Consider the following 27667-nt stretch of genomic DNA (forward strand, 5'->3'; position numbering starts at 1 on the left):
CAAACTTCATGTAGCATTCAGATTAGCTCAAGAACAGTGCGCAGCGATTGCAGAGAAAGTGTCGGGTCCAGTGGTGTACAGCACCTTGCCACTGGACTCTACAGCAGTGGAGACGAGTTCTCTGGAGTGACGAATCGCGCTTCTCCATCTGGCAATCTGATGGATTAGTCTGATGGGTTTGGTAGTTCCCAAGAGAACTTGTCTGACTGGATTGTGCCAAGTGTGAAGTTTGGTGTGGGGTTGCTTTTCAGGAGCTGGGCTTGGCCCTTTAGTTCCAGTGGAAGGAACTCTGAAAGCTTCAGCATCCCAAGACATTTTGGACAATTCCTTGCTCCCAACTTTGTGTGAACAGTTTGGAGCTGCCCTATTCCTTTTCCAACATGACTGTGCATCAGTGCACAAAGCAAGGTCCATGAAGACATGGATGACAGAGTCTGGCGTGGTTGAACTTGACTGGCCTGCACAAAGTCCTGACCTAAACCCAATAAAACACCTTTGGGATGAATTGACTGAGAGCCACGTCTTCTCATCCTACATCAGTGTGATCTCATACATGCGCATCTGAAGAATGGTCAAAAATTCCCATAAACACACTCCTGAACCTTGTGGACGGCCTTCCCAGAAGAGTTGAAGCTGTTACAGCTGCAAAGGGTGGACAGATGTCACATTGAACCCTATGGATTAGGAATGGGATGTCACTTAAGTTCATATGTGAGTCAAGGCAGATGAACGAATACTTTTGGCCATATAATATAAATAGCAGCAAGCTCTTGAGCACAACATCAGAAAAACTACCTATATATCAGCATTTTACAATACAGTCAAAAACTAGAAAGAAGATAAACCAGGAAGGTCTCCAAAAAACAACTGCACTGCAAAAGACATTCTTCTACTTAGCTTTGTAGGAAGTATAGTTCACACAACTTTTCAGAAAACTCCAGCCATGATATGAGCATTCTGTCCAAGTCCCCCGTTCCATTTGATAAATAGCTAAATTGTATAATTTCTGTCACAAATAACAGTTGTAAAAACTATAATTATTCAAAGGGGACAGTTTTCCTTTTAATCAGTGGTATTTTGCTGCTTATACAACAAAAGAGACACATGATACAATGTATAAATGTTTACACAACATTACAGTTATAATTCTTTAATATGTTGTCATGTTCAGACCACTAATTAAAATTTTATATTACAGATACCCAAAGACCACCAGACAAGGAGGACTGTTTGATGAGTTAAAATTTAGCTTTTCTATTTGAATTGGAATGATTCATCTCTATGTCCGAATGCCAAAACTGACTTGATTTACTGTGTGCATGAATGGCAGCACAGATAGAGCCAATTCTCTGCTTGATGTTTACTTACTTGATGGGGGAAATACTTATTAATAAGTCTGTGTAATTTAATTGACAAGGCGCAGTGAGAGAAAATGACATGCTGTCTCATGCATGTCATATTTTTTAAATGTGATAATTTGCACTCAACATGCACAGGATAGTATTTAACTGTAATTATCTTAGAATGAGCAGCAATGCATTTGGAGATTCAATATTATCTGCCAGATTTCAACCTCATTTTTAAACTGTAAATGAAATGACTGAGAATGAAACGATGGAACAGTTAAATCCACTGCACATAATCGGTAACATAACATGTTCTGGGGGACAAAAGGGCAAAATCAAATGTCATTGAGGGAAATGCCTGTCTGATCGCACTGTAAGAAAGAAAAAAAGGAACACTATGGATAACCAAGGAAGTCTTACAATCATTAGTGATTACTGACATATAAATTTTGCTTAATTGATAGTCTTAATACTCAGTTTTAAAATGTGGAGACCTGCCATTTGAAATAAATAACATTTTTTAAGCTAGCAGTTAAGAAAATCATCTAGACTTTCATCTTTTTTAATTCAATTGTGATGATGACAGATGTTGATGTATCCTTGACTCTGAACCACAATGAACATTCTCTCCTTTTAAAAAAGGTCAGTCGCTTACAAATAATTGTTTGAGAGTGGCATCACCAAATATTTGTGTAACACACTAAACTGCTGTTGCCTTCATGACCTTTTGCTGTAACGATCTGTTTAGACCATTTTATCCAGGGAAAAGAAATTCTTTGCCAATATCCAGATATTTTATTGTTCCCTTCAGACATACCAATGTTTCTTGTTTAGTGAGCCCAAGAGTATGTACATTTCTTTTCATCAGCAACCAAAATATATTCTCACCTATTGGAATTTACATTGAAATTCTCAGATAATCATGCTCCCACAGAGGTTACTGTCCAACAGATGTCATTTATCCCATCGGCTTTTAGAACTAACATCAAAAAGAGTAGGGCTCAGACGAGGCTCAATGGACATTTGCAACAATCAATGACTCGGTTCCTATGAGAAGTAATTATACAGGCAAACGCGGAGTCTGGCGAAACTGAGTGTTTGTATGCTACTTTGTGTGCATCGTGAAGACTAGTAGTTTGTACTGATCAATTTACCAATACAGTGGGGCAAAAAACTATTTAGTCACCCACCAATTGTGCAAGTTCTCCCACTTAAAAAGATGAGAGAGAATTCATTTTCATCATAAGGACACTTCAACAATGAGAGACAAAATGAGAAAAGTGCCCTTGGGGATGGAAGGAGGTTTTCACTCAAAATCTCACCATACATGGTCTCATTCATTTTATTTCCTTTACACAGATCCGTCATCCTGGTCCCTTTGCAGAAAAACATCTCCAAAGCAGGATGTTTCCACTCCCCATTCTTCACAGTAGGTATGGTCTTATTCAGATGCAACTCAGCATTCTTTCTCCCCAAATCACAACAAGTTGAGTTTTTATATTCTCCCAATCCTCTTCTTGATCATCCAAATGCTCTCAAGCAAACTTCAGACGGGCCTGGACATGTACTGCCTTAAGCAGGGGGACATGTCTGGCACTGCAGGATTTGAGTCCCTGGCAGCGTAGTGTGTTACTGATGGCAGCCTTTGTTACTTTGGTCCCAGTTTTCTGCAGGTCATTCACTAAGTCCCCCCGTGTGGTTCTGGGATTTTTGCTCACTGTTCTTGTGATCATTGTGACCTCACGAGATGAGATCTTGCGTGGAGCCCCAGATCGAGTGAGTTTATCAGTGGTCTTGTATGTCTTCCATTTTCTAATAATTGCTCCCACAGTTGATTTCTTCACACCATGCTGCTTACCTATAGGAGATTCATTCTTCACAGCCTGGTGCAGGTCTATAATTCTACAAGAAGAAAAACAAAACGTGGAGGACCAAGGAGCCTCTTAAAAAGAAGTTACAGGTCTGTGAGAGCCAGAAATCTTGGTTGTTTGCAGTTGACCAAATACTCATTTTCCACCAGAATTTGCAAATAAATTCTTTAAAAATCAGACTATGTGATTTTCTGGATTTTTAATTCATTCTGTCTCTCATAGTGGAAGTGTACCTATGAGGAAAATCACAGGCCTCACTCATCTTTTTAAGTAGGAGAACTTGCACAATTGGTGGCTGACTAAATACTTTTTTGCCCCACTGTATATTAAAAATGTCTTATCACTGTTATAGTGATGATGATGATGATGATGATGATAATAATGATAACAATAATAACAATAAGGGATCATAAAAATAATTATAATATAATCATCATCATCATAATCATCATCATCAGCACTATTATTATTATTATTATTATAATTATTATTGTTATTGTTGTTGTTGTTGTTGTTGTTGTTGTTGTTGTTGTTGTTGTTGTTGTTGTGTAAGTGGAACCTATAACCTGAAACCTAAAAGCAAAAGGGAGTAGTGTCACACATATTTTGTTTCCACACAAAGCTTGATTCCACCATTGTCCAAACTATGCTTGTCAGCATATGCATTGCTTTGGTTTAGTAGACAGTGTTTTAATCAGAAGAAATTGTTTCAATATGTTGTTCAAACCCAATCATTGTCTTTTTTCAATATTGACAAATCAAATTTGACAGATTTAAGGTAAGCAGTTCAAGTCCACTTAAGTCCACATAAGTCCATTCAAAAATAGAAAAGTAATAATTTGTAATTGAAGAAAATAATGTAGACATTCCCTGATGTGTGACAACCTCCCATTAAACCAGTGAGTAACTTGTGTAGGAATAGTCTTCAAAAATAATTTAACATTTTCCCATTTTTGAAATCAATTTTTACTCAGATTATTTTGCAACTTTTTTTCTGATATTTTTTTCCTGCTGTTGAAGATCCTAAATGATCAGGTGATCATAAAAGTTAAAAAAAAAACAAATTTGACCCGCAAAAAATCAACACCTCATTTGTGCAATGATACGGATGCAAGCGGACTTGTGAGCTGTGTATTAGCACCAGTGTTTGTAAAGAAAATATGTATTTTTAATCATCAAAATAGCTGTTTTGTTGAAAAAAAAATTGGGAAAAAACACAATACGCTGGTTGAGTACTAGTCAAGCAAACTCCTGCCCGTGTTGCCTTTTATCATTCTCAACAGGCAAGCAGGCAATTAGGCTCAAGCAACCAAAGACTCTTAAACTTCAAATAAATTCTAACTTGAAAACATAGTGTACATGTTGAAAATCAGTCAAACCATTCTGCTCCTATTCAAAACGCATTATATGTTTAATAATACTACAATAGCAGCAGTGGTTAGAGCTTTCGCCTCAACAGCGAGGGGGTCCCTTGTTCTACTCTGATAGGGCGCCTTTCTGAGAAGAGTTTGTATATTGTCCCTGTGTCTGTGTGGCTTCCACTGGATTATTCCTCTCAAAGTCCAAAAACATGCTGTATGTTATATGGAGGCACTAAATTAACTACTAATAAATCCTTTATTAATCCCAGTGGGGACATTTGTTCTCTGCAATTAACCCATCATGGATGAACCATGAGCAGTAGGCTGCCGTTCAACAGCGCCAGGGGAGCAGTTAGGGGTTCAGTGTTTTGCTCAACAACACTTCGACACACTAGAAGGACCCGGTAATCAAATCAAATTCGGTTCCAGAGACTCTTGCTCTACCTACTGCGCCGCGCCGCCCCCCCAAACTCCAACTCGCCCAAACATGTGAATGAGGGAATGAATGGTTGTATGACTATATGTGGCCCTATGATCAAGTGGTGACTAGTCCAGGATGAACTGCAGGCTCTAGGCCCCCAAACTGGACCTTGTCCGCAAGAAAAGCAAAAAATATATTGAATGAATGAATTCATGCATTAATGAATGAATGCCGACAAAGTTTAAAAGTCATGGTTCCGTAATCGGTTGCCATGATCCCGTTACTGGTGTCTCTATTAAAAAGAAATCTGCAAGTTCAATATGTTTACAGTAAATGTATTCTCGTCATAAATGATCAATTTGAGAATATGCTTTATGATTTTCTGTGTTAAACAAAATGTTAAAAAGGTTTTTTTTTGAGTAATTCCTACAGAAAAAAAGTTAATAAAAAAAAGGTTTAAAAAACAGCACAGCATCTTACACCAGAGATTCAATTCAAATTCAATTAACTAATTCGTCCTAATGTGCAGGTAATTGGAGCGTTAGTCAGTGATTGTCTTTAATAAGGTTGTAGTTTTTCATTAATCGTACACTGCAATGTAAATATTGTGATCATAGGAACTTTATGCATTTCTGCATTTGAAATATTTGTTTTAACTTTTTTCTTTTTAATAGAATAGGATCCATGTAACACCCATCCAACATTATAAAAACAACTGAAATAAAACAAACTCCTCCTAATACTCACCAAATCTTGAAAAATCCTGACATGTGAAGAGCCCATGTTAAGTAAAAAAACATAATCTAAGCCATGTTGTTGCGACGATGTTTGATCCTCATTGATTGTATTTCACCAGAATGTTATAAACCTGTGTGTTTATTCTGCTTCACAATATCATTTTGGACAGATCAATAGCAGATGAGGCAAAACACAATTTGTGGATTATAATCCATGCTCTTCCTGTTGTACAAGAGTTTAACAGAAAGTATGCTAAACCACAAGCTAAGTCGAGAGGAAAGGTCACTTAATACTTTATTAATTCTTGAGTATTTTTGGGAACTCTGACAGTGACTTGTCTACCATGGGCCATCTGTGCATTGAAAAGACGAGTATAAAGCATTTTTTTTTTTTCCCATTCTGGAGGCTTAGCAGAGGAAAGTCACCGATTATTCTGGGATTTGCTGTAACTGAAAATACTCTCCAAAATAAGCCTCTGAGAAGAATGTAGAAGCACAAAATAATATACAATTCTAAAAACATATTCATAACATTTTTCAAGATTAATCTGGGCCGAATACTAAGTGAGGGGGCTACAAAGACTGAAATACAGGTAGATTTTAACCACATTTAGAGACTTGGGGTTTAATGGATTGTGTCCTTTGAGTCAGCGCCACTGTAACTCCATTGCAAGAAGGGTAATAGACTGATGATCGATCCAGATAGTTACTCGTATAGCCTCTTTGATAAAAGTATCCGTTGAAACGCTAAAATAGTTAAAGGGGGTAGAGAAAGGAGTGTGACTTTGCAAGAATTGGGATTTGGCTTAGTAAAGTTGAGGCAGGCTCTGAAAACACCATTGTAATTATATAAACAATGTCATATGATCAAAGTTCAGTCTTTGCCTCAAATATATTCTATTTAAAAGTTTTGCAGTCGCCGATAAGAAATGAAGTGCAAAGCTATTAACATATGTGTGCACAGTCCTGTTTTGTTTGGTTCATAGGATGAGAATTATAAATTATTTAGATGCCTTTGCTTGATAGCAAAGGCATAAGTGGTGTAAAACCGATGAGGACCTGTAAGGATTTGTGGAAAAGAGGCACACAAGATGATCAGAAAATTGAAATGCAAACTGAAATGTACTAAGTGAATTTGAAATGTTTTCTATTTTGCAGCACAGCAGTTAGACACCCTCAAACTCACCTTTGTACATGAGGCCAGTTACATAATTCCAATTATATTAAACAAATTCAAAAGTTTTTTTTTCGTTCAGATTTACTACAATAGGCAACACATAAATCGTTGCCATTGTACAAGACTGGTAAAATCTATCAAACAGCCTGCATGACTCTGTTTACCTAAAAGACTTTATTTGCACCACTGCAAATTTCATTCCCACTATACCTCATTCATTATCCATATCGTATTATGTCCTAATTTATCCAGATATTGTCTATGTACTAACACCCTTTCTAAACATCTGGTACTCAATGTGGATGGCAAAGTAAGGATTTCAATCAATAGGAAAACATGATGTTGTGTTTCTTTACTGGGCAAATACATACAGATAGAATTTTTTGAATTATTTGTTAGAAGGATGTTGAAGTTTGAAATGCCAGGCAGTGAGCCTGGAGGAAGAGGAAGAGCATACAGAGAAAAGAGTTAAAAGGTGGCAGATGATTGACTGTGGCCACCCTGGAAGGGAACAGCCTAAAGGGACAGAGGAAGTATGGGAATTCATGCAAGCTCCTATTAAGTGTGTGTGAAAATAAAAGACTTGTTGCACTGCCTCCTGAACATCTTTTCAAAGACACTGCACTGAAAACAAGAAAAAGTAATAACAGTTTTCAACATGGCATTCCCTTGAAATTACAAGTAGATGGTTTGATCAACAGTCTTTTCTTTTTTAACTGGTTTGATGAGACCTTGTCAACACAATATTGCTGGGGTACTCTTACCCCAGCAATGTAAATTTGGTTACAAAATGCAGATGACCTATTATGAAAAGACATGAGGTAAACAGCTGAAGTTGAAAATTACCTTGAGAGAATTGTCTGGAATTGGTCCTTTTGAAACTGATTCACTTGGCGTCAGCTGTCAACAGAAAGGAGATAAATGGTCAATGTTTTAAACATGAGACATCTTTAGTCCTGGTTTCAGTTTCAGTATTCATAGTGCAAAAGGAAAAAGTCAAAATGCAACAAATCCAAGTGCACTCAGTATTAAATCAGTATTAAAAGTATTACAACCTGCTTCTTTATTCTGCTTGTTAAAATAACAATGATTCATTTAAAACATGCACTAAGCAATTATAATTTCAATATATGAAAAAAAGTGTATAATTGTTATGTCAAAAGGATAAAGATTTACTGTACACTAGATTTCAGTAAAGCAACTAATTTCAACATTATGGTCAGCAAGATCAGTTTAGGGCTTTTGGAAGAAAAAGAAAAAGATTCTTTAATCTATAAATTGCAGGCGTGGTTTTTGTAAGAATTACATTTCACCAAAAAATAGAGAGGAAGAATCAAATGCTCAAGAGAGAAAACAAAGTAATTTTATGAACGTTGCCACTTTGATTTTCGGAGTTCTTGCAGCATTATGATGTGCCAATAATAAGCAGAGCCTACTGAGCCAAACGAAACTGAGAACTATTCCAAAAAATATGAGCAGAGAAAAAATATTTGTTTTCATTTTTTGTGCCACAATGACTGTTGTTTAAAAAAAAACAATGGAAAGTCTTTCTTGAGTTTTATCAGAACGTAGCGAGTGTGTCATCCCGTTTGCAGGCACATTAAATTTGGAACTTTTCCCAGCATGTCTATTGATGAATGTTTCTATAATTTTCATACTGATTAAGATGTGTGGCAAATTACTAGGGATCAGAAAACGTGAACACATTTGGCAAATACGTTTAGAATTCACTCTGAGAATTTTACAGTGATGGAGTGCAGATGCGCATTGAAGCTGTGACTGGAAAATACAAAATTGCCTGCATCTATAAAGTGTTTATCTACCTTAATGGTGCTCAAAATACTTTCAAGCTGTGGCGTGGAGTCAGGGGAGACAGGAGAGGCTGTGCCTCACTTGCCAATCTTGGAAAGATATAAAATTTTAACTGAAAAAAGAATTAAATGGTTATATTTAGAAAAGTATTTTTCATTTAACTTCACCAGTTTTAGATTGTTTTTTTATTCGAAATCGCTAGATTTTCACATTTACGGTTCAAATACTGAGAAGAGATGTGCTGTGAGGCAGCGAACAGTTGTGCCTCAACGTAAATTGCGCAATGACAGCTGACTGCTGGCACGCTACATTGCTGTCTCTCTGTATGTTGCTATTAAAACATTTAAACACTTTTGCTATATGAACTACATTTCCAATGTACAGGGTTCTTTGTCAACAAATGTACGTGGGTTACTAGTTTCTTGTGCTGAGCCATCATAAAACTTGATGGCTGCAAAGAGCCATCAAGTGAGGCACGCAGTTCTCCTGCCTCATGGAAGTCAGTGCCTCACCAGCCATGAACCTCACTGCACATCACTTCTTTCAAGTGTTTTTTGTCACAAATCCCACAAACGCTGACACACTCACGGCAGCAGCACTGAAATGCAAGTCACCGGCGTGCACATCAAGAGCCACTCAGGATCCACTGTTTTCTCAAAGACACTTCCAAACATGGACAGGAAGGGGAGATCAAACCACAAACCAGAGATTACCGGATGACCTGCTCTATCTCCTGAGCCAAAAGTTTTATATTAGAAAGTGAGAGAATGTGAATCATATCATTCAGTCCTAGGACGATCAAACACCTTGAATTCTAGGAAGTGAGAGGGGAGTAATAGACGAAAGAAAGAAAGAAAGAAAGAAAGAAAGAAAGAAAGAAAGAAAGAAAGAAAGAAAGAAAGAAAGAAAGAAAGAAGGACAAGTGAGGCTGCTGACTCATGGTAAGCCATGACTCCTCCAAAATATATGACATCATGAGAATAATATTATAGATATTATGATTAAATCTCATTTCCAACATTTGCCAAAAGCCTGTATAGAACTTTAAAAGAAATTAACTATCACTATGATCATGACGTATAAAACAATAGTTTGTGGATAACATGAGCAAACTTGTCAATGCAATGTAAAAAATTTGCATGTTCCTTCTCCATTTGCCAGGAACTCATCAAACTATTCAAAAATCAATCAGCATTTTCAATAAAGTATATACTAAAATTTAAAATAATAGCACTAACGGTGGCTAATCTATCCGGAACAATTCAAATTTCCAGTTTTCTTGAACAATCTAAAATTAATTTAATTAAGCTGAATCGGATGCCAAGCATTGAGAATCGTAATACTTGTGTCAGTAATTAACCTGACGCTGTGTGTTGCAAGGTGTTACAATGATTATTAAATCGACTGAAGCTTTTAAAGTTTCTGATCATGGAGAAAATGTTATCCTGTAAAAGAAAATAGGACACAACTGCTAGAAATTGTTGTCTTTCAAAGGTGACACTTGTTTACAATACAGCTCACACATCAACAGTGTACATTTTGAAATAAAAAAAATGACACCTACTTTTTGTATAACCGTTTAGTTACATTTACCATTAAACCATTTTCATTCACCAGCGTCGCTTCCTACCCCTCCCAAAACGTCACAGAAGTTGAAAATATTGCACTATGTACATTTCCCTGACCAGCACCGGACCTACTGTCAAACGACAAACTACACAGCTATTTATTCTCATTACAGAACAGTCGCTGAATACCCACCTCTATTACCCCCACCCCCCTCGGGAAGCTCTTTTCCACCCCTGCCTTCCATGAGTCATTTTTATTGCTGCCATTTTGGCCCCCACCGTCCAGAGCATCCATGCTTTAAAACCAGCGAGGGCGAGTAAATCTGCCAAATTTAATTAAAATAGCTTCCTTTGTAGCGCTTTCGGTCTTTCTGTCCACTTATCCCTGACGACATAATGTTGCTCGGAACCTCCTGGCTCAAATGGACTGACCCTCGAAAAAATTAAAGTGAGTTGCACTATTTTATGATGAGTTAGCAAGAAACAAGCTCTGTCTCATCTGGTCTTTTCATGCTTTGACCTTGTTTTCTAAACTGGAAAGATGATTATTTATGGTTAGACAGTGCATAGATGAAGTCCAAATGTGCATTTGACAAATTCAAACAATGCAACCCAAATAAATTAGTATAATTACATTGCAAATCTTTTTTTCCTTTCAGTTGCTCCCTTTAAGGGTCACCACACTGAATAATCTTCTTCCATCTTAACCCGCTCTCTGCGTCCTCTTCTTAATCACAATATTTTTCAGGATGATCCCTGCATTTTCTTTTTTGGGGCACCTGCGTCTACAAGGGGAGAATCTAAAAATAAGCCCACAGCAATATTTTATTCCATCGTCATTATTTGATTTTCAGTATTACTGTTTATAAATCAAGTCTGTAATTGCATGTAAAATATGTACATTAAAAATTAAAAATGTAATATCCTGAGACAAAAAATTTAGATATCACTTCCCCCTGTTGTACACAAATGTAAAATATTGATAGTACCATACAAGCAAAAGTTCATGTCCTTTTCAAACCACCCTTTGACAATCAATGCTTAGCCGAACAGAAAACAGAAAACAGAAAAATCCCAATACAAAAGACTTCTTTTTAATTCATTTGGACTAGAAAGTAGCCCATGCAACACTATATAGAAGCGGTGCTCAGCGCTCCCGAAGCAGATGGTACAATTTGTTTATGAAGCGGCATATATTAACAGATCGAATGCTACAATGGTTTTTCTATGTTTATACAATTTCAAACACTGAAGTTCTTATCTCATTGTTGAGCTAACTGCAGCCTTTCAGCTCTGCTTTTATCTCACCGGCATATTGACAATAGACCATCTGTGATCTCTCTCCAATTATCACAAAGTGAAAAGAATATAAAGGGGAGCAGAAATCACTCCCATGTCATAGATCTGTGTTAAGGAAAAGGTGTTCTTTTCTTCTTCCTTTTTTCCTCCACCAGCTGGTTACTATTTATGTGGTAAACAAGCATGCCTGTATCATATTTGTTTAAGTTGTTTATGATTTAAAGACAGGTATTTTCTGGTCGGCTTGGTAACGTGCTATGACTGAAATTCCTGCACATTTCACAGGTGGCAGCTTTTTAAGACCTATCTTGGTTTTCTTTCAAGGTCAATCTTTCTTGGAGAAACAATTTGTGCCATTGGATCAATGAGGCTCATTCAAGCCGTTTTCCTACAATAGTGTTCTGGGACAAACTTTGGTACCATTGATTAGCTGATTTACAGCTTGCATCTCTTCTAGGCTCATGGTGAATCACAAATTGCTCATTAAAGAGAACAAAAGAGTAGCAAAGATAAGCATGAGAAGAGAGCCTACGAGAAGAGATCTCAGGTGAATTCTACAGTTTATCTGCTGACAAAGACATTTGGTTTGTAAATTTGTGTAAAAGAATCATTACAAACACGGGAAAATGCATCCAAGATATTTAATGAAGGCACACAGCTACTATGAGCCCAACATTGCAAAAAATTAAAAGACAACTTTGAACAACTATGGAACTTTTTAGGTACGAGTAAACAATTTATGGCTATAAAATGTAATGATGGAATTTGAAGTCGTAAACATTCAAATCTATTACTCATGTCTTTCATGTGGAAGAAATCAGACTTCATAGATACTGGAAAGGGAAAACGTTAATACGTATTCAATTTTTTAACTGTTTGGGGTCTCCCCACATGCAACATTGTACAAAACAAATACAGAGTTGAAAGTTTTTGCTATTTCTCGTCATACATGTCTTGAAATGCGTATGAGGACCTCACAAGACTCTTGATATGTTTTAATATATAATTGCATGTCAAACACCACAGTGTCAACAGTGCTCATTATTTTATTTTGCTCTGTTTTCCTTCCCTAATAAAACAGACTAGCTTCCACAAAATACCGCCCTCCCTCTTCTCGCTTTTCTTCCTCCTCTCTTATTTCCTTAGCTTTCTTATCTGCACCCCTGAAGGGATTGCCTGTCTCCTAAACAGCTGAAGCAAGGCTTCCACTGTTCTGTGCCTTGCCCCTATTATCAGAGCATGACAAGGAGCTGCAGTGTCGACTTGTCAGCCTAATAAACATTCTTTATGGTACCCACCTGGGTGTGTTTTGAGGGGATTCAGTGCCACAAAATAGTGGACTGCTGCTTTAATGGTGGCTTTGCCATTCCACTCGTCTTTTTGTGAGGTGGACGGGCTGAAGTTGATTTGCCATACGGAGTAATACTTAAATAAATGTTGTATTTTCCAGACAGGCCTTTACATAACACTTTCTATGACCTTTGCTGTGAGGGTTAAAGTCAACAAGATTTTCATGTTCTTTTTTTCCCCCAAATTCAATCCTTTCATGCCTAGTTATGACAAGACGCCATGGAGTAATTTAACTGACCATTCAATCATTTATAGCAAATTCACTATTCGTTTCATCCTGCTTGCAGCTCAGCCATACTAAGTGACCTTTTACATTAAGCATTCTGGGACCAACATTCGAGGGATGTTATGAGGAGAGAGAGGAAGAAAAAAACATAGGAACAGTTTAAGAATCCACCGCCCTGGAGGATAACTGGATCACTGGTTCAGCACTATGGACAGCAACATTTCTTGACTCTTAATCAAAAAACACATTGCTGCACAAGGGGTCCCTCCATCCCTCTGTAAATTTGGACTCGTCATTTTGTTTTGAATAATATAATCAGGCAGATATGTCAGCTTAGCAAGCAGTCCGTGTCGGCTTGGCCTGAGAGTTCAGTGATATCAAACACAGGTGTGAACGATTTTTAAAAATTCATTTACATAGGATTAACTATGCAATTTTCATTTTTTTTTTTTTTGATATGAATCAGAGAATACGTGGTTAACATTTCATATTTGAAAACATTTCAAAACCCGATCTCTTAATTTACTGTAATTACTTCTTACTTACTTGGTAAAAAATTAACCATAAAAACTCACCGGGGGGAAAATGTTTGTTGAAGTACCGCCTGTATTTAACTGTCACAGATTTTGTTTATAACTCTGTCACAAGTGACAATATTTTCATCTGCGGTGGCTCAGATATAAAGGTTGAATGACAGAAATTGTTTGATATAATAGAAATGTCAAAGATGCAATAAATAGAGCCTGCAGAGAAAGGCTATTGGTCCAGGTTATGCCACACTGTGTTGTCAGAAAGCACACAAAGGTCATATCAGTCAAATGTAGCTTTGATTGTATTTGCCATTATCTGAACTGGCTGTAGTTAACAATGCAATGCCATGCAATCAGCAAAGCATTACAGGGTTTTGTAAAGCAACTCACCTTCCAACCTGTAAAGCTGTCACAGCAACCTTCACTTACCCTCAGTATTGATAGTCCAATCATATAGAAAATATGAGTAAGTACCTTCAGGGATTTTCAAAATGGGTTATAATTCTTGGATATGTCTTAAGACAGACTTTTAAATCATATAAAGACCTTACAGAAGACAAGTAGACAGAGTTGAAAAGATGAATTTCGAAACCGTGTTTTCCTCATCCCTCCCAACTGCATAAAATTTTGTGGTCAGAATAATGATTAGAATGTGAACTTTCAACACTTAAAATTGGCTATGTATTTGTGCCCTTTAGTTCATAGACTGACCATTTCAGAATAAAAATTTGAGCGGTTTTGCTGGTCAAACATCTCAGTTAAATTTGACCAAAGCTGTCCTTTGAGATCTCAAAGACAAAAAGACTCATCTGACCAGATGTTTGTACCTTTTGCCAGGAAAGGTGTCCCCTTAAAGGCTAAAATTAACTTTCCATCCCCTGGCTTTAATTTGGCAAGCTTGGCTGACATGTTAAATAACAATATTTCTAATGATAGAAACTGTTTTTTTCAACATTTTCATAGCATATTCAAGTCAGTTATTAAAAATACATTGGAGATTTTTTTTTTCTTTTTTTTCCACTCTCACTAAAATGTTGCCTTGCACTCTTATTTGTCCTGAGTTGTGGGTAAGCATTATAAAATCATCACCAGCGGCTGCTCACTCTCTTTTTTGTTCAAGTCTATTTATCATCTTTAGCTCTTTCTGCTATAAAATTGATGTCAGTGCTTTGGTGTCCAAGCCAACCAAGCTTTTCGTGCCCATCTGTATTTTTCTTATTAGATTGCGTATATCTTACAACTAAAGCATCAATGTGTTTGATTGGGCCTTCTTTTGTTGTTTATGTATTTTTTGGACAGGGAGTCCTGAGTCTTGATGGAACGGTTGGTTTTTCTTCGTTTGTTACATTAAATTACAGCCATTTGGCAGATGCTTTTATCCAAAGCAACTTAGAAAAGTCAAAATGTTGATTGTCAAATTGTATAGAACTGAGAAAAAAGCTTTTATAAATGTTACTATAAATCACAAAAAATAGTAGCATATGCCATGTAGTTAGTGTTACAAAGTATAAAGAATTTGACTATGGCAATAAATATAAAGTAAAGGTATTATAATCGAATCAGATCGAATCCAATATGCCTTTAACAGCAATGGAGTTTGAGCATTCTTTTTCACCATTGCAATTCTTTTTTTGGTACCCTAATACAAATAATGCTTAGTACTAAGAAAAACTAGAGAATGCAGCCTCAGGGAGACACAAGTGTCTTTCTGAGTTTGTCCCAAGCCCGCATAAATGGAGGCTTGTGCCAGGAAGGGCATCTGGCACAAAACTTACCAAAACAAAAATATGCAAATCAAACCTATGACTTCCATACCAGAGCAGTCAAGGCTCGGGTTAACAAAGACCGCCAATGGCGCCAATAACCTACAGTGTGCCAGTGGAAATTGGGCAACTGTGAGGACTGTGTGCTAAAATAAGTAGAGAAAGAAGAGAAGAGACAAGAGTCTGGAACTTAAAGTAGGGATATTGGGACAATGAAAGGAAAAGCTTGAAAGTTGGTTGACATGATGCAGAGAAGCAGTTCAATATGCTCGACAGGTGAGATGTGAGTTAGAATATAAGGAAAAATTAGGATGTCTAAGGAATGGAGAATGGTTATGTTACCCAATTTTAAGAATAAAGGAGATGTACAGAATTTTGGTAACTATAGGGGAATTAGATTGATGAGCCATACGATGAAGTCATGTGAAAGAGCAGTTGAAATTAGACTGAGGAGAATTCAGCATTTGTGAGTAACAGTATGACAGTATGGTTTCATGCCTAGAAAGAGTACAACAGATGCAGTATTTGCTTTAATAATGCTGGTAGAAAAGTACAGATAAAGTCCAAGGCAGCTGCATTATGTCTTTGCAGATCTAGAAAAAGGAAGGAACTATGATACTGTATGAGACACAGTGACAGTGACAGACAAGTATGTCAGACTGATGCAGGACGTCTATATGAGCTGTGAGACAATGGTGAGGTTTGTTGTGAGAGTGAAAGAGAGGTTGATGGTAGAGGTGGCACTATATCAGGGGTCACACCTGAGCCACTTCTTGTTGCATTGGCAATGGATTGGCTGACATAGGAGGTTAAACATGGAGGAGCTTCATGTTCCATAATGTTTGCAGATGACATTGTAGTGAGAGCAGGAAGCAGGTGGAGGGAAAGCTCAAGAGAAATGCTCTAGAAAGGAGTGGAATGAAGGTTAGTTCCATCAAAACAGAATACGCGTGTGAATGAGAGGAGCCGGTGAGGCTGCAGGGAGTAGAGATAAAGAAGGTGGAGGATTTTAAGTACTTAGGGTCAACAATCCAGAGCAATAGTGTGGAAACGAGTTGAAGCAACGGGTTCAAGCAGGGTGTAACGGCTGGAGAAAAGTGTCGGGGGAAATGTGTGATAAATGAGTATCAGACAGAATGAAAGGAAAGGTATACAAGACACTGGTGAAACCAGCGGTGTTGTATGGTTTAGAGACAGTAGCATGGAGGAAAAGACAGGAAGCAGAACTGGAGGCAGCAGAGATGAAGCTGGTGAGGTCAGAGAGGCCAGGCTAAGATGGTTTGGTCATGTAAAGAGGAGAGACATTGAATATATTTGCAGAAGGATAATGTGATTGGAACTGCCGAGGCAGAGGCCTAGAGGAAGATCAAAAACAAGATTTTATGGATGTAGTGAAAGAGAACATGAAGTTAGTTGATGTGGGAGCAGATATGGAGAATAGGATTAGATGGAGGAGGTTGATTCACCGCGGTGACCCCTAAAGGGAAAAGGCAAAAGGAAAAGAAGACTAAGAAAAACAGAGATACTTTTTGTCCCCCAAAGTAAAGTTTTTTTAATTACATCAAATTTAATTGAAAAAACATTGAATGCCTATGTTTAGTGATTTTAATGATTTTAACGATGTAAAAGTACTGTAAACATTTGAAAATTGTCTATAGTCTGGTATGGAATAACCCAGTTTTAATAGGCTTTATTAAAATTTATTTCTGTATGGCTGACTCTAAACAGAGCACTTTTAATGACTGAAATTACAGGGATTTCCAGTGTTTCGCAACCAAATATTTATCTTTGTAATCAAATTATTTAACTATCGTCAATCACCCTGGGGCAATCGGTACATGGTTACGAGTTCTACTGTTTGAGAAGAATGCCTGCACTTCATACTTTCATATTCAGATTACATGTAAATGTATACATTCCTTCATAGAAATACTTCTGTCTTTCAAAAATCTTATGCAATTATCACAAGAAAACAATAATGACAGTCTTTCAACCATTCATCAAAAGAAGGGTGAAAAAATATTTCTGGTCATTTCAGCCATGCAATATTTCATCACCAAGAGATGATTTTAAGGGAGAATTCTCTCCAGTGTAAGAGAACAGATGTGAGGGTTTGGTGATGTGACTAGCAGCAGAAAGGTAGACAATTTAGTTTTACAAAAATATAATCACTTTCTATCCTTTCTGTTAGCAATCCTGTTAGTGACTTTAATACAAGAAAATACAGGTGTCGCGTTTGCCTTTAGGCCTAAATGCCCTCTGACCTCAACATCATTTCCATGACGTTTTTTTGCTTTGATACTCAAAGTGTGTGTTGGCTCTGCTGCCATCTTGACTTCTGTGTACTCAGCAGTTCAAACAATGATTTGTCTTCCTGGGAATTGGAAAAAAAAAAGCTTTTTGAACGTATTTTGAATCTGGGTCTATAGACAATAAATCTGTCAAAACTTTTTTTTGTGTAAGCACAAGTTTGCATTTTTATAGGCCTACAAAGTAATATCCATAAGTGTTTATTAAGGCTAAATTTCACCTTATGCAAGCTCCTTTAAAAGTTGAAAAGCCAAGTATCGAACAAGCATTTATGCTCACAAGCCCCAAGTGACCTAACTCCACAATGTACCATCAATTGCTCAAAGATTGTGTAGTCAATAACTTTCAGTCAAAGAAAGTGGCAAGACGCCATTTTAATCAAAGGCTGGAAATTTAATTTCAAACCTTGCACTTCAAACTCTGCACACTCCCTTTGATAAAAATGAATGACCAAAAGCGGTTCCACTGTTAGGTAGCGAGAGGCTATCTCTGCTGACGCATGGCATGCCTTTTCATTGAGTTGGCGACGGCGTAAAAATATTCACTCTACTTTAGGAAGATGGCTTTAATGGCTCTAATGAAAATCACAAAAGCAGAGGAGCACAGCTAATTATCTATTGAATTTTAACTTGTGTTTTCATTGCAGCTATAGTTGGTACTACTTATATAATGTCAAAAAGATGTAGAGGAGGGAAGGTCAAATGTTTAATTTGATTTCTGGATCAACTTTAACCACTTACACAACCTAAAGAGAGCAGATTCAGGAGTTTTGTACTTCAATGCATGGATTTGTGTGGTAAAACTAAAGTAAATCAAACCATAATCTGTCCTTGTTTCATCCAGGGTGTGTTCACATCTCTACTATTATGTCAGACACTATCCAGTCCCAAGCCAATCACCTCAAAAGGTAAATATGTGATGCAGGCAGTGGGTCATTTCAGATATTCATAACATAAATGGTCCCCAGTACATCCATTATCCAGTCTACTGAAATACACTGCATCAAATCAAGACAAGAGAATATGCTGCATAGCAACAGAGTGACCAGGCTCACTCCTTTTAAAGCAACATCAAATCAATGCAATGTCAGTTTTGTTTTGTTTTTTTCTTTTTTCTTTTTTTGACAGCTGGTTTGTGGTGCAGCCAAAGGAATACATTATCTATGTAGATCTCATTAGCCCCCTATGATGACAGACGTACGACCATATGATTAATGGCCAGTTGGGGAAACAAGAATTATTGATGTGACCTTTAGGGATGCCTTTTTTCAGGAGCAAATCGACCAAAGTGTCTTCCCTTCATCCTGTCTCTGTCTCTCTCCCTACCTCTCTATTTGCATCTTCAAATTAAAGTAGGCGGCCCATTTTACACATATAAGCGCTTGAGTGTTCCTGTAATACAGATTATGAAGTTAAAAAATCCCTGATACTATTTCATGTACTACCGTATTGTTCAGTCTGTAGTCATTATATCTATATAAATGTATAATTCACTTTTAATGAAATCATTGTTGACCAGTATCCCGCAAACCTCATTTTACGGACACAGCTTTGTGTGGAAAAAATTAAACATCGATAATAGTACAAAGTGTCATCTCAGATAATAAGGTTGTAATGATGGGAGGTGATCCAGTAAACTTTCCATAACTACTGATATAAAAGGACCACAAATGGAGAGCAAAGACATGAAGGCCATAATTAACCCTGTAAACATTTCTGTCTGGGCGATTGTACTGCATGTTCAGATGTGCAGGTCAGGAGGGATCGAAAAATAAGAACAGACAACACGTACAGATGAATAAAATACTGTGACAGAATAAGATAAACGACTCTTTTCTTTACACATTATTACACATGGGAAGGAAATGTAGTTACCAAACACTAAGTAAGGAGCATGGATGACACAGGAGAGAGAGGGATGGCTGGAAAAGAAAAGAATATGCATGAAGCTGGATTGAAGGACTCTATTATGGCTATCAGTCGGCTATCACTATCATTATGAGCCCCTGAATGAAGACTTGCTTGCATTTCACCTTTGGCAAGTGACTACATTCATGCTTTCTTTGACTTGTTTGACGGTTGAGATCATAATCAATAAGGGAACCGCAGCCTGATTAATCTAGCTCACTCTGAACATCCTGACCTGTCAGTCTCAGCTGGAAGGACTGCAAAGCACCAGTGGGACCCTTTCAAAGGAGGTACTTGGAGTATTTTCAATCAGAGAGAACGGCAACAACACACATAGTGTGACTCCGCTGTTGAATATATTATGTGCCACAAGTGAACACAGTACACGTAGTGCTAACACTGGCTGGAATTAAATGACAGTTTGCTTGATATAACCAATTTTAATATTAACATTTTGTCAAAAATAATAAGTTATCATACTGTAGCTTGTTTGAAATTTTCTTGACTAATGACAACTTTCAAGCATGTTATGTGTTTTTTTTTACACAACTTTCAAATAGAGAAAAATGTAGAGGTTACTGAGGAAAAGTCACGGACAAGCAGATGAAAAAGGCATTTGTACAGTTGTTTTAAAAAAAAAATATTTATCTGCTTTATAAGTTAAAAAGCAGAAATGAACATTTTAATATTTCAACCTCTTTTAATTCCTGTATTTCAGAAGGAATGCATTATTCAGTGTTCCCACTGGTAACATCACACTGTGCTGACCCACAACACCAAAATCTTTGCTACCATAATCAATCAAAGCCATCAATCACTGGGACGTGCCAGTTCCGCAATGCGGAAAACAGGAACAAAATCAGTCAAAATATGCACTGTCATTTATATTGCATCCAAAGTTTGTGTCACAGATAGACTTTTACTTTCACTGTTCCTTTTAGCTAAGCAATAGTTATGCATTAATAATTAAAACCCATTCATTCATCGAATAATTAATTCAGTCACTATCTCTAACCCTTATCCTGCACTCGAGGCAATGGGGAGGCTGTAGCCTATCCCAGCTGAATGACTGACCAGAAGAATAACCCCAATACATAAATAATGGGTAAAAAAAGCAGTAAAAAAATTGCTATGTGCATCACAAAATTCAAGAAATGGGTTGAAATGGTTGGGAAAAAATGAAAATTTGGTAGATTTGTGTATAGAGCTCTGCTTTTTTTATGCTCCATGCAGTTGAGAATAGTAGCAGCTGAATCAGGGGACAGGAGCAAGGCTGTTACGTTTGAGACTAATGGGCCTAAATGGAAGCAACATTCTTTAATTTGTTGTCCATCCACTTATCCGTAGCCAGATTGCAGGGCAGCAGACTGAGGAGGTCAGTCCAGACATCCGTGGAAACAATACCATCACTGTAAATGCACAACACAACTACCTATTAAAGACGGCAACACCTTCATCTGAGGGACTGGATGTAATAGTACAGCGCATAAAACCTCCCTTTTCAATTTTTAATCCAGAGCATGTATCAATACAATTTAAGCACTTTCATACCCTTATAACATTAAAATGAAAGACATGGAGTTAGGCTGAAAATTAAATATGCAACGCACTGATCAATGCAGCTTTGGGGAACACAGATTAAAATTTGCAAGGTCCATCGATTCATCTTTTGTTTAAAGTAGCTGTTTAAGGCTCTTTACTATGAAATTCGGAAGATCAACATACCGACTCCAAGACATTTTGTTAAGAGGAAGCTTTTTTGTATTTTGTTAGAGCATTATATAGGAGTGTGTGGAAATAGGCTGAAAAAGTAGTGCTAATCAGTTAATACAGTACAGACTTAGACTCCGAAAATTACAATAACCCATTTTTTTCCTCCAAAGAAAGCTCAAAAGGACATCATATTCTCTTGGTCAAGGTTCCAGATTTGCCTGCAAGAATGTTGATAATTAATCAGAATACTCAAAGAATAAAGGGGAACAGAGTTTTAAGCTCTTTCATACAAATCAAGTTAAAGTTCTACACTCAGGTCTAAGAAATTAGATCATTTCGGGTTATTTATTTATTTATTTATTTATTCATATTATTTTTATTTTTGGGATTGTTGTGATATTTGTTCAATTGAATAATAAATGAGAAATAGATTTCCGATAATAAAAAAAGCGAAACAAAAAGAAAATAAAACAATACAATGACAGACTTATTTGTTGACATTGCCGGTAAGTAAAAAAAGAATATTTTTCAATACTGAAATGAAATACATTAATATCTGTCAAAAGTCAACCCATGAATCATAATCTACCACAACAGACTGAAAATGGAGGCGCATCCAGACAAATACGCTTTTATTGAATATGAATAGTAGTAGGTAGTCATTCCAACATAGTTTAGAGACCCTGCCTTTTTGTGTGGTTTGCCCAAAACCTCCAATTGGTTTTTTTTTTACTTAAATCTAGATTTTTCAAAAATCACAGGTCAATGTCTACCATGATCATCAGCATAGATCCAAGAAAGACAAAGCAAGTTTAAACTCCACTCAAAGAATATAAATCCAAAACCAAATATGGCGCAAATTACAGGCTATTCAATAAGTGTAGAACAATTCCAGAGAGAGGTTTGATACCATCTCCTAAACTGATGGAAAAATATAGAAAATCAATAGCATTGTTGAATAAATATGGTCTGTGCTAGTATTTAAGAGATAAACCATACGCGTTCATGAAAAATTCTGTGAACGATTACAGAGTGTAATTCATAAAAGCACTGTAAACTGTAAATTAAGTGCACTTCTCTTGAGCTTTTCATAAAGGCACAATCCCATGGCCATCAAGGCAATCAGTATTATTGACAAGCAATACAGAAGAGACGTGCCTTGTCCTTCCAACTTATGGGAAGCCTGGGGTTTCTTGATGTTTTTTGAAACCATGGATATAAACCATTTCCTTTGAAACCATGGATATAAACCATTTCCAGTATTGTGAAATTGAAGGCAGGTCCCAGCTGTGTCATATCAAAACCTCTGTGTTTTTTTCTCTTTTGCTTTCTTTTGTCATTAAGTCAACGTGACACAAAAGTTATACGACATCAAAACATTGAGGGCTTGGTTTCCTCTGTTCGGCGCTGAAGAGTGCAGCTTGATGTCACAGGGGGATTTTGTTTTCCAAATGGCTCTCGGAGCAAGTGTTACTGTTGATACACTGCCTGGCCTTTGAAAGTGGCAAAACAAATTTAGCCACGAAGCTGCAGCCGGTAATCTTTAATCAAAGCTCCACAGTATGTCAATACCTTATATACACTGGGAATTTTTTTTTCATTCTCTCTCTTTCATCTATTTTATTTATTTCTCAAGACTCACTTACACCACCTGTAGCTGTCAAGAAGTCTAAGGCACTGATGACAGAAGTCTCTCAAAGGCAGAAAGGCAGACAAGTCTTTACCCAAAGGAGAAATAGTCATTTAAGTAAAAGAGCACAACCAAAAGATCTGTTCACCACAATTTCCGATGCACCAAGATAGAAATGACAAAATAACATGTCTCATTATGCTTGCAGACAAGAGAAAGGAGGGATCAAGAACATGACAATGTAAATCCTGTATTGATTGATATAATAATTGTAATGTTCATTACTTAGATGTTGAAATTTGCAAAATTTGTTCATCTTTTATCAGATTTGAATAATGCTTGTGAGCTTGGATTCCATTGTAAATGGAAACAATAAGATTTTATTTCAAAGAATGGAAAGCTCAGTGGTTGTATTGCACTGATAACTGTTATTCTTAAACTTCTCAAACTAACTAGAGTTAAAAAATTACTTCCACATGTTTGTTAATTTACAGTGCAACTCTAACATGTTCTGATTTATATTAATTATTCAAAAAAGGAACAATACCCAATGCAGTTTGTCCTGGATTGAAAGTCACACAAAATTATAACAACTCTAAATTCTGGTGGAAATGTCAAGAAGAAGAATCTTAACCAGTATTTGTTGAGTACTGCAAAGCATCTTTCGATTGTGTATACAGAACACATCCTTGTAAAAAAGGACAATGTTTCTACAGATGACTTGGCTTAAGTCAGAGAACCTTTAAATTTATCTCCTTTGACTCCTGCAGCAATTTAGCAGACAGTGTGAATGCAAGCTAGTCAGTACAAAATAGAAAAAATGAATTTGTTTCATTTTGTTTTATTCTCCATTTCAAATTGAAAAAGTGTCCCAAAAATACAAAAAAAATATTTCAATATTATTAGCTTTTCAAACAGTATAGCATGGTTTAAGAGTAAGGGGTAAAAATCGGAAGAGCGATAGTGCAGATGAAAGAAACAATTAGGTAAGAGATAGTAATTTATTTACTAATTTTGTAATATTACATGTTTGTGACGCACACATCTAAACTGAGATTGTCTTACCTAAACATGTCATAAGTACTCATCAGAGATAAGATAAGATAAGATAAGATAAGATAAGATAAGATAAGATAAGATAAGATAAGATAAGATAAGATAAGATAAGATAAGATAAGATCATTGATCCCCATTGAGGACATTTGTGTGTCACAGCAGCACAGGGTAGAGGAGAGGCTTAAAGGAGACTTTAAGGTTAATAAATAGACAATAGCTAGAGACATTAAAAAGGTACTAAACTACTTGAAGGTAGTGGCCAGTAATACAGATGTGATTATGGCTTGTCAGAGTTGTGTGCTGTCCAGATTGCTGTTGCACAGTCTGATAAAAGTGGCACAAAGGAGCATCTAAAGCATAGATGTCAAACTCTGGCCCGCGGGCCAAATTTGTCCCACACTGTAATTTTATTTGGCCCGCAAAGCCATACCAAATGACTATTAGAGCGGGCCCGCCGGGATAGTCTGCAGTGCATTTACAGCTAATTCTACAAATCCCAGAAGTTTCTGCTGGTGTTTTGGCACGAAAATCACAAAAGGACCCATAAACGCCCTCTCCTCTGTGTACAGTAGTCATAGCGACCTAATGCTAATACTGGCACCCTGCTACCTCGGCAGAAAACAGGATTTTGCATGTGTGCAGTATTAAGTTATATATTGTATAGTATTAAGCTATGCTTGCTCCATATTTAGTTTTCAAGCAAAACTTGTTTGGGTCTATATGAAAAGGTTTATTGTTATATCTGGAGGAAGATTTTTTTCAATAAATATCAATGTCAGCCCGCGACTTTGTCCCAGTTTTGAATTTTTGCCCACTGTGTATTTGAGTTTGACACGCCTGATCTAAAGTGTTCGGTTCCGCAATGAGATGGGATGATCCATTGGCTGAATGAGCTGCTGAAAGCTTATCGTGCAGAGGATCGGTCCTTCCTCACCAGCTTATTAAGCCTGTTGACCTCACCAGTCTTGGCATCACCCCACCAGCTCACCTCAACAAGGAAGAGCACGCCAACTGTCATAGCCTAGTAGAACGTCTTGAGGAACCAACTACAAATACCAAATGACCTCTGTCTCCTCAGGAAGAACATCCTGCTCTGACCTTTCCTGTAGAGGTCATCTGTGTTATGTGTCCAGTCTAGTATATTACTTATGTAGACCAAGATACTTGTATGAGACCACAATCTCCACTCCCTCCTCCTATATGGTGATTGGTACAGGTCTCTTTCAGTTCTTCCTGAAATCCACCATCACCTCTTTGGTTTTATCATCATCATTGATGTATCAGACTATGGAGGAGTTATCGGAAAACATTTGGAGGTGGTTGGAACTAGGGTTGTGGCGGAAGTTGGAGGTGAAATGGGTGAAGAACAATGAGGTGAGGGCAGTACCTTGGAGCACTCGGAGTACATGCCACAGCCTCAGATGCACAGCCCAGAGTGGAAAAACTTTCCATCCAAAAAAGGTGAGGAGCTGAAAAGAACTGTAACCTTAATTGAAGAGTGGGATTCTGTCATCTACAGGGTGTTTATTCACCGTTTTTTGTTGCTTATATTTCATCATTGTCATATATGTAACTTGTTGGCCAATCAAAAAAATGATTAAAGTATCTCAACACCAGGATGGAATTAAGTACCATTGAGACGAAAGAAGGAGAAATACATTCATTGTTCTCATTGAGATTCTATTGTTGGAAGATGCCTTGAGTCTGGCCCTTTGTAACCGCTGGTCCTGATGCGGGAACATATATACATTCAAGGTTCCTGCGTTTAATTACTGATGGGGGCAGGCGTGGGGAATCACACGTTTGACCCCTTTAAAAATGGCACCCCAGAACATTCTTTATTAAGCATTTGAAGAAGAGCCAAATCTGGCTCGAAACGTCACACTAAAATAAATTATCTTTGCTTTGGAGTCCTTTTGGTGAGCAGATTTTTTTCAAACTCTTTTTCACAATACATATACAAACATGTATTTCATTTATCTCCGAAGCAGAAACACTGCTTTGTCAGCCAATATTGGAAATCTTTTGTAATGTTTGTATTTTGTTCATTATATCTTGGCCATTTTTACCTATCTCATTGCCATAGTTCTTCCTTTTTACAGCAGATGACATTCAGAGGTGTATTATGCAATGATAATAACTAATACCATAGAAATAAAGTGAATTAAGTGTTAAGTGTTAGGGAGGGGGTTGAAATACAAAGGAGAAAGGTTGTTTTGTATTGAAAATGTTGAAACACCTTCTCTTGTTCTAAAAGTTCTTTTAGAGTTTCTGTTCTATGTTTGTATTGATTCTTGTTTTTGTGTTTGGTGTTTTTGTGTTTGGTGACTAAAGGCAATATCAGGGTTATCCACACAACAAACTTGCTAAAAGCAAACCTGGGTCTATAAAAAAAAAAGCCAAATGAATTTTAAAAAAAATCAGGAATAAGTGGATTTGAAATATAGCAAATCCAAAAAATATCAGAGGATTTGCACACAAGGCTGATCTTCATATGTTGATCCTTGTAGAATGAAGAACACTCAAAATTCACTTTGCAAAACAAAGAGATAAAGTGCTTTGGTGGGATTATTTTGACAACTTTAACAGTACATGGACTAAATTAATGAGCACCAACTACTGATACTGATACAAAAAATGGTTGTACTTTGGGAAGTAGTCTAATGATGTTAATGCAACAAGAAATACCCACAAGATGATGCTGCGCCCTGTCAGTACCTGCAAAGCTGATGCACATCAAAAAAGCAGAAAAATTCAATGTCAAAGCCCCTGGTGGTGTTTTGATTTGGGGAAAAAAAAAAAACGTGTCCTTGCTGAGTTATATCCTGCAGAGGCAACCTTTAGATTTATGGGTCATACCCAGCTGCCTGAAACGCTGAAGAACAGCAGATCAGCATATAAATGACTGTGTTATTGAGAATGCTAAGAAAAACATCAACTGGCAAGTCCATTATAGTAATTGGAATCGCCCTCACCAGGCCAGGCAATGGCTGCAGTCAGACTACGTTGGAGGGCTGATGAATGAAAGGCAGGAGTATGACTATAGAGCTGGCTAATGATATAGTGGAGCATGTGAACAACTGCTCCTTTTTGTTTATAGTGACCTTGCAATTAATCAGATGGAGGATGTGAGAAAACAAATAGTCAGAAAGGCTTGGGAGGAGGGCAGGTTGCAGGGGTTATTAAAGTAGAGGGATTGAAGCAAGAGCAAATGGGTAAATCCTATCTTTGTGTATTTCTTCCAAAAGTAGGTGGATAAATAAAGCATCATATGGATCAATGATGTATAATTTCAAATATAGGTTGCTAAGCACCAAGGGATTTAAGCTCATATTTGGCTGCATGCACAGATGGGAAGCAGGGTTTCTTAAGCTTGGCACTAAAGACAGTCAGTGTTGCAATAAAAGTCACCAATGTGTGACTTCAATGCTAGACCGGAGTTATTTATTTTGCCTTCCATCTGAAAACTAAAAAGGTCAGATAATGTTTTTTAAGAATTTACACATGAAGTTATTTGATTTATTTTTGTTGACAGACAGTATAGATTAATGAGACACCTGTGACCTCTAGAATAATGACCCACAGTAATA

General features: G+C 37.0%; 1 protein-coding gene across 5 annotated transcripts in view; it reads right to left on the bottom strand.

The window, feature by feature from the left end:
• The window catches only part of tnr (tenascin R (restrictin, janusin)), a 156221-nt gene that overhangs the window by 98295 nt on the left and 30259 nt on the right, over window positions 1-27667 (bottom strand). For all 5 annotated transcript variants that reach the window (XM_086172865.1, XM_086172868.1, XM_086172864.1 and 2 more), the window contains exon 2: window positions 7760-7813. In XM_086172865.1, coding sequence (XP_086028991.1) covers window positions 7760-7813 — 54 coding nt within the window. The remainder of the gene's footprint in view (window positions 1-7759; window positions 7814-27667) is intronic.

The sequence above is a fragment of the Fistularia commersonii genome, chromosome 25 (assembly GCF_037954325.1).
Source record: "Fistularia commersonii isolate RoL2024-O1a breed Wild chromosome 25, RoL_Fcom_v1.0, whole genome shotgun sequence".
Taxonomy (NCBI): Eukaryota; Metazoa; Chordata; class Actinopteri; order Syngnathiformes; family Fistulariidae; genus Fistularia; species Fistularia commersonii.